Here is an 8699-nt window from a genome sequence, read left to right as displayed (position 1 = left end):
TAAGTGTTATTTGCAAGTGAAAATCTTGAATAAGAATACAAGGAGATTTTGAAAGGGTTTAAGATTTTTTGTGTTATGATCATAAAAATTATTACCCACACAAGGTAATGCAACATTCGTTTTCCTGCCTGATGTTTTCGAATTCCAAAATACAAACGACATATCCAAATTCCAAAATCTTGACTTTTTAAAACTTGGATGGTGGTATGTTTCTGATGAAAAGCTTTGTTGATTTGTTGTGTTGTGGTGCGCTCAGATTTCAATCTTTTAACGGTGACAGAGCATTTTTTTCCATAGTGTTTCGGAGCACTACATGAGGTGTAGTGAACAATTCATACTGTTGACGAAGATTAATTATTGTTAAACTACGATAAAAATTTAACATCTATAACTATAGTTGTGTTTATGTGTTGACTCGTCCTGTTTAATTCTTTATGTATACATTAAACTGATCGATCTGATCTATCTGTAAATAATAACGAATTTTGATATGTTAGTCGGAGTGTGATCCATGTTAGTCTTTAGTTAAACAAGATAATTAGTGACCTATATAACAAAATAAAATAAAATAAAAATATACAATCAATTAAGAAGAAGAAAACATAATAATTCAAATAAATTCATTAATCAAGCATGTAACTATTAAATAAATGTGAAAAAGTCCATGCAAGTTCCAACTTATGAGAGTTCCAACAACCTAGTCATAACTCCCACAAGCACAGACCAATTCTCCTTTGTGCTCACCATGAACAACCACCTTATTGATTCTTCAATCCTTGCTCGAACTGTCTTTCAATTCTAACCTCGACAAGTTTGGTGGTTTCCTAAATTTCAAACAATAAAGTAAATAATGATATGATATTGATACTCATGGTTTACCTTTAATCAATAAGGAGAAGGAAGAGCTATAAATTATGAATTAATCAAATTGTTGGCTACAAAATTATGCTGATAAATGCAATTTATAACCAATATCAGCATCCTAATTCAAATATATTACTACAAGTTCACATACCAATACCATGCTCCACCTAATAAATCAATATATCATTATTTTCAAACAAAACAACATGGGGATGTAGCTCAAATGGTAGAGCGCCCGCTTTGCATGCGGGAGGTACAGGGTTCGATCCCCTGCATCTCCATTTCAACTATTTTTTCTGTTCGCCCAGTGAGGAGTTGCTGCGAGTCATTCGTGGTTGGCAAGGCAGTATGCTCGATCATATCACGGCATCTGCTTCTGTTATCTAAGCAGTGTCGATTCTTACAATTAAACCTTACAAGTTTATATTTCAACACAAGTTTGTTTTTTATTTTTGGTCTAGAACACTGGCTTGATTTTAAAATGAAAATTTTGATGTAATTATCATTTATCTAGTTTACTTGTTTGTGTTGCAATTTAGTGTTTTGAGGAACAACCATTGTGACTCAATATGAGCCTATTGTCTTTTTGTAATTTTTTTTTTATTTCACCTTTTTAGTTTTAGAACTCTAATAAAAACTTATATATTTAAAATTATTTTTACTTGTGTATGTATTAATTTAATATTACACAGGCTAAAACTGATTCTCGAGTTTGACAAATGAGATAGAGTTTGAACAAATGAGATTTATATACAACAAATTCAACAATACAAAATGATACATGGTTGCACAAAACCTAGAGCCACATTGTAAAATGACTCAAAACTAAACCCAAAACGACCTTGTAATTTAAAAACCGTGAAAGTAGAGCTAATAAATGTTAACACTATTGATTTTTCCTTTCTGCTTCTTCATATCTAAAAATTCTATACACAAAATTCACAATGAAACCATTCCTATGACCCACCCCTCTATAAATGAAAGAGGATAGAACTTTTTCAGCCTCTTTTGATTAGTCACCAACAGAAACCATGCAGTTTTGTATGAAACCAAAGGGCAGCACGGTGCAACAGCACGGTGCAACAGCTTTGATTCGATGTTTTACTTTGCGGCGTACCAGTTTTGTGCGCACTTGGCATCCACAGAGAGGCCAACTTTGAGAATATTCTGACCATTAAAGGGGTTTGACATGCAATCGATAACTATAGCTTTTGCAACCTCGGCCGACTCCGTTGGTCCTTCCAATATGACTTCATCGTGAACCTACGTTGTCGTCGTATGCAAAAATCTTATTAGCCAAAATGTAACTATAGAAGGATTCTAAACAGGCAAGTTCTTTATATAAATATTAACCTGAAGAAGTAACTTCCATCCAAGATCCTTCAATTCTTTATTATTCGATATTTCTAACATGGCAAGCATCGCAACATCAGCTGCACTTCCCTGTTGCATTAGAAACATCAGAAAACCAAAAACAAAAGGTCATAAAGTGGCAATGAATCTCAAACTTTGGAAAAAAGAATATTAGTTTGCTACTTACCTGCACTGGGGTATTAATAGCAGCGCGTTCAATGTGACCTTTATAGTAGTTTTGACCTTGGAATATCTCGGGGAACCGCCGTGCTCGTCCTAGCAATGTGTAAACACATCCGAATTCAAAAGCTTCTTTTTTACGTTGCTTTTGCCATTTCAAAACTTCTTTTCTATCATTGTACCAGAGGTCAACTGTCTTCTTAGCTTCTTTCACAGAAACCTGACAGAAAAGTATTTCAACAATCGAATCAAAATTCACAGCTGTTAGCCTCTGCAAGCACTTATAATAAGTGATGGAATTCAAGGTACCTTCCAATCCTTAGAAAGACCCTGCGGAGTCTTTCCATATGCAATTGAGAAATTAAGCATTTTGGCCTTTCTTCTTTCAGAAGCAAATGCATCCTGAGAAATGAAAAAAGTTAATAGCTGATGCCTGATATGAAATACCGAGTAAAATTTAAGTAGATCAGAAGAAAATTTACCTTGAGGAGAGGAACAGGGGGTTTGTCTTCACCAGGTTGAGGATACCATTCAAGAAGCACTTCTTTGTTATCAACCGCTTCACGAATATATGGATACATATTCATAGCAGTTCTGGAATGGAAATCTCCACCGGCTTCAAAGGCTTCCAACATGCTCTTACAATCAGTAAGATGTGCAAGTATCCTAAGTTCTAACTGTAACAATATGTAATAACTCCATCAACGGAATGAAATACCAAGCAACTACCTCAGTTCGACAGATAAGTAAACTACATACCTGTCCATAATCAGCAACTACAAGAGAATTTCCAGGAGCAGCTATGAATGCTTGACGGATTTTATATCGGTCCTTTTCCAAAGCTGGTTGATTCTAATGTAAATTATACAAGTTAGATAAAAACTTCGTCTTTATGAAATCGATGATTAATCGGTCCAAATATACATCTGATGAGAAAGTAGGAAAAACCTGCAGATTTGGTCTTCTTGCTGACAAACGTCCAGTCTCTGTGTTGATATTTATGGAACAATGAACACGTTGATCCTTTCCAGATATATTATCTCCCTGTCATTGAATTAAAACATATTAAGCTAGTATACAACATAAAAATTCATAAACACAACCAAACTGGAAAAAAAAAGTCGAAAATAAACTTATTAAATTACCTGCAAGGGAAGGATGAAGTTAGAGATCAAAGAATCAATTGAACAGACTTCACATAAAGCAGCAATTGCATGACAAGCTTCTCTCCCTTCTTCCTCAGTTGGAAAAGCAGAAAAGGCCGTTCCATAAGCAGAATTGTCTATTTCTAAAGGTTCATCTTCGATTTGATAAGGATTTCCATCTTCATCCTCAAGATCAAAGTCATATTCGGCAGAAACTTTTCCAGCCAGCGCCTTTAAAGCGGCACCACTGCATGAGGGCCAGCCAGTAGCTGTGTACATGTCAACGTTTAGGCTATATCCGATGCTATTCAACTTAATATCACGTAATTTCGAGGGAGTCTTTTTTCCTTTTTCAATCACTTTATCAACGTTAGGAACTTTGAATATCCGCTCAGTTGGAACCGCCTCGTTGTGGTTTTTTCTGTATAATAGGGCAGGAAAAACAAAAGCTTTACTTTCATGACATTCGTGAACCACTTCACTGAAAAAACTGAGAACAAGACGTGCGATAAATTAAGATAGAAACAAATGCTCCATAAAAGATTTAAATAATATGCACCTGTTCACAGAGCCACCAAAAAGCAGTACGCGCAACTGTGCATCGCTGCCGACATTCATATACTTGACATCAGGACAATACTTAGATCCCCATTTTCGGAATCTATTAACAGCCGCCTGTTGCTCTGCTTTCGCCACCTTTTCTATTTCTTGAAGATATAACCGATCCACTAGCATACCCACAGATTCCATTTTGACAAGAAGCTCACCAAATGGCTGCAAAAATTTCTCGTAAAAATCGAACATGTTTTCTCGTAAGAGCTCTCCGTCAAGTTTCCAAGGCAAATCTGAAAGATGATTCTTTAGGCTCTCATAAAGCTTCAGAGTGCTTCTAGCATCTAAGGCAGAGTAACATATCCAAGGTATTCGCTCTTCTCTTTGCAGTACTTCAACAGGGTCAATGGTAACCGTTTTACCCAAAGATCCATCTTTCTTCTCCTTTCTCAGACCAAATATAGTCGTCATCGACACCTTACCAATCAAATCCTTTTCATAGTTCAGATTAGCCCTAGACATGACATCTTTGTCACCACTAAGTGCTTCAAGAGAATAGCCACCAACCCAACGTCTCGATGAATCCCATAATCGTGCCATGTGCATTGTATCAGCATGAAATCCAGAAACCTTAAATCCATAGTTTTCTATAACATGACAGTCGAAGCTATAGTTATGCCAGACCTGTAAAATGCACCGGTGACTTTGATATTTAAAAAATCATTTTCAAATCTACGTCACGTAAACCCTACCAAATTATTAATCAAACAAACTAATAAGAATAAAAACATAAACAGAAGAATGAGGAGAAAGAGAAGCTACCTTTTTAATAGATGGATCTTGAAAAAAATCTGCAAACATATTTAAAATGTTTTCGCCTCCACCATCAAGAACGTCTACCCAGATACAGGACTTCCCACCTCCAAAATCCGCTTCTGGACCCGAATAAATACTAAAGCATATTATCTCCCCATGATCTACCGGTGTTTCTTTTTTGACATCTATTTTCGATACCTTTCAAGACATTAAAAATTGGCACATATCACATGCTTAACATTTGTGAAATGCAATTTAAATTGAAAAAAGTTAGCAGAATCGGTAATTATACCTCAGTATCACATGCATGAATAAGATGTCTGTAATTTACTGTAAGCATCTTAGCTACTTTTTTGGCAAGAGAAAGAGTATTAACAACCAATATGTTATTGTAGATACTACAGAGCCTTTCCCGAAGTTTTGATTGTTCATCACTGCGTGTCATTGTCACTGTCAACTTTGCATTAGTCGCTTCTTTTGCAGTTGTTGTCAAACTGTGATTGCCATTAACCTCGTCAATTTTCTCTTCACCGATCTTGAATGAAGATATATCTAACTCGGTCTCAACTCTTTCAGAGTCTATCAACATCTTTGAGTTTTCTATTATAGATTGTTGAAGAGAAGGCGAGGCAGGTTCACATAGATCCTGCAGCATAACATTGCAACCTTCATTTATGGAAACAGCCGATTCCTGACCGATAGAAGAACAAGCAATTGTTTTTGTTTTCAACAAATACGGACTAGCCTTAGCCATATCATGCATTTCCATTTTTGCCCGAGTCAGTTTATGACTAGCCTCATTCCAGCCAATTTCATCACCATATAATTTTCTACGAGGTCTTTTGGATAAGCTGTAATCCCGAGGACCCGAATGCGGCATCATCCTAGCTTGTATATCATAGGAACTCAAGGAATTCAGATCTTCTTTCCGTCTTGTTTGATTTCTTACCTCCAACATGCTATTTGACGCAGTTGAAAATTTCATAACTGAAATATGTACTGGAGAATTACGACTATACTCCATGTCATTGCGTTTATTCAATCCAAAAGATATTCGCTTTAGGCGATATGAACCTTCTCTAAATTGAAGCGAGTTACTTGACAAATTTCTATTTAAGGGGACATTTTTGGCAGTCTGGATTGATTGGATTTTTCTTCTGCTGGGCATATCATGAAAAAAAATATAAATGTACCGATCAATAGATTGTAATAGCAAACAACTCAGGAAAACAAGGCTATGTAGCCAAGGAAAAAACCCTAATCCAAGCCTTGCTTGATAGTTTCTAGTAACTAGATATTCAATTTCAGTGTTGAATTGTCAATTTTATCGAATAAGTTAAAAGCTAAACAACTAGCAAACTCGAAATCAAACTTATCAACATAAATATAAAAACTACTAGCAATCATTAAGCCATGTAAAATTTCCATGGTTACTTTTATGCAAAATTGAGTTGAACAGTAAATTTCAATGCCAAAATTACGTTTAAACTCAAGCTACAAATCCTAGCTTCAAGTAGAATCAATTATAGAGGCAGAGTCAATTCTACTTTAGAAGAACCAAACACCTCAAAATCATTCTCTTAAGAAATGTGGTTGAACCTAACTCAACCCTACAAAACCAGCTTGCAGGGTGACGATTTCCCTCGCTTATAAAGACATGGTCAGGCCATATATTGTCCGATGTGGAACTCTTAACACATTCCAAAATCAATTATATACCTATAGAATTGTTTTTGGCTCTTCCAAAATAAAAACCAAACATTCACCAAGAATTCTTATTAGAACACACTTACTACAAACCACCTGCAAAATCATTCTCCACTCTGACTATCCAATCAAGCTCTCTCTACACCTTTACTCAATACCTCCCTCACCCCATCTCTCCACTTCAGAAACACAATAACAAAGCCAAATTTCACAAAACACCAATAAGAATAAATAAAACAAAACTTTTACTACAAATTTCATCTCTAGAAATGCAACTACTATATAGCATATCAAAAAGTTCAAATAAAAACAAAACATAACATGAACACATTACAAACAAATAACCCAAAACAAGTAAAAATTCAACCGAAGTCAAAACACAACACATAAAACACCTCAAGTTATTAATCAATATTAAGACCCAATGAACTAAAGACAAGAACTTTGGATACAGAATAAACAAACCTGTGTTGGGGTGATCCATAAGAAGCAAAAAACGACAGAGAAGAAAGAGGAAAACGAAAGGGTCGAGAAGAAGAGTGAGAAGAAAAAGACAAACAAGAGGGACAATAGTACGGTGACCTAAAAGGGGTAGTCTGAGAAGAAACCCACATGGCTGAAAACAAACCCAATAGCCTCCCCAGCTTTGTAATGTGATAAAGGGACCGTTTTTGGTTGAAGTGGCGGCAGAAAGGGTAAATAGGAGAAGGGGTTTGTTAGGGGAAGTTGTTATAGAAGTTGGTGTGGTAGTGAAGTATTGGAGAGAGAAGCCATGAGAGGGTGAAGAGAGAGTTTGAGAGCATAAACCCTGCTGCTGCAACTTTGAATTGAGTATTGTTGCAAGGTACAAAGGTGAGAATGAAACTGCGGTAAAACGGAGTGAAGGATAGAAAGGGCAAAAGTTTTTATTTACTATTTATTTATTCTATATTAATTGTAAAAAAAAAATATATTAATAGATAATAATTACTATCTTAACATGTCAAAATAAATTATTGTTAATGTAAATTAATAACGATTTATTATTAATTGTATTATTAATGTGTCATGATATTTACAAAAAAAAATAGTTACAAATAAATGAGAAAAATCAACTAATGTCGTGAATGTTAGTCGGTTCAACATTGAGTAAGTTTTCTAAAACGTTTCTCAATATTTTGGCGGTTGTTTTATCATTGTCATTTTGATCTTGAGTAGAAAATTTAGGAGATGATATCAGGGTTGGATATTGATAAGTAACTTGTGGTGGTTGGAAAAAATTACTTTTATAAATATTGAAGAGTGGTGGGACAATTTTTCGGATGCTAAACTTATCAATTTACTCGCCTCTTATTCAGACCATAGTCCTATTTTGCTGCACTGCGATCCGACTCATCGTAACTGCCCCAAGAAATATTGCTTCCGGTTTGAGAATGCTTGGTTAAAAGATGATGAGTTAACTGATGATGTTGTGAACCAAAGTTGGAATGCTGAAGTTAATGGTGAGGTGTTACATCGCATCAGTAATTGTGCGAAGGAGGATCTCTATTTGGAATAAAGTAAAGTATAAGCAGAAGAGCCACAATCTTTCTTTGCATATGGCAGCTATGGAAGCTGCAGGATTGGCAAATGATGAGGGTGCAGCTAGTAGATTCTTTGAGGCGCAGAAGGAGTACAACAAAATTCTGATTCGGGAGGAAATTTTCTGGAAACAAAAAGCTAAAATGCATTGGTTACGACACATCGATTCGAATTCAAATTTTTTCCATAAGTCGGCAACAGTAAGGAAGAATTTTAAGAAGATAGACATGCTTGTTGCTGAAACAGGGGTTGTGGCTAGAGATGGAGAGGGGTTGTGTCGAATCGCAATTTCTTATTTTAAAGATCTATTTGATGCAAAGCAGGGAGAGTATGATCTAGTTTTGAACTGCAATTCAACCGGTTGTAACGCAGGATGATAGTTATAGGCTTATATCCCAAATTACCAAAGCTGAGATGTATGAGGCCTTGATTCAGATGCATCCAGATAAGTCTCCGGGCCCGGACGGGTTCAACATGGCGTTTTAACGAACATTTTTGGAGTTTATGTGGTGATGATATTTT

General features: G+C 35.6%; 1 protein-coding gene and 1 non-coding gene across 3 annotated transcripts; one reads left to right on the top strand and one right to left on the bottom strand.

Moving 5' to 3' along the window:
- The first annotated feature begins 1072 nt into the window (after positions 1 to 1072).
- TRNAA-UGC (transfer RNA alanine (anticodon UGC)) lies at positions 1073 to 1145 on the top strand. The gene has a single exon. It is a non-coding gene; the product is annotated as a tRNA-Ala (tRNA).
- A 593-nt stretch (positions 1146 to 1738) lies between these two features.
- On the bottom strand, positions 1739 to 7504 carry LOC131628341 (DNA polymerase I B, chloroplastic/mitochondrial-like). Of its 2 annotated transcripts, none has more exons than XM_058899183.1 (12): positions 7083 to 7504; positions 5203 to 6070; positions 4917 to 5108; positions 4102 to 4778; positions 3543 to 3963; positions 3346 to 3441; positions 3157 to 3249; positions 2880 to 3074; positions 2707 to 2799; positions 2405 to 2617; positions 2218 to 2307; positions 1739 to 2127 (listed from the first exon to the last, which is right to left on the bottom strand). In XM_058899183.1, exons 1-12 carry the CDS (start codon positions 7229 to 7231, stop codon positions 1966 to 1968), a joined length of 3249 nt encoding a protein of 1082 aa, XP_058755166.1. In that variant the 5' UTR covers positions 7232 to 7504; the 3' UTR covers positions 1739 to 1965. The 2 variants fall into 2 exon arrangements, with proteins under 2 accessions (XP_058755166.1, XP_058755167.1); XM_058899184.1 differs by having other exon boundaries at positions 5203 to 6067.
- Positions 7505 to 8699: the final 1195 nt, after the last annotated feature.

Source organism: Vicia villosa, unplaced genomic scaffold (genome assembly GCF_029867415.1).
Source record: "Vicia villosa cultivar HV-30 ecotype Madison, WI unplaced genomic scaffold, Vvil1.0 ctg.000444F_1_1, whole genome shotgun sequence".
Lineage (NCBI taxonomy): Eukaryota > Viridiplantae > Streptophyta > Magnoliopsida > Fabales > Fabaceae > Vicia > Vicia villosa.
Note: the sequence above shows the minus strand (reverse complement) of the source record. Positions and strands in the feature narration are given on the sequence as shown.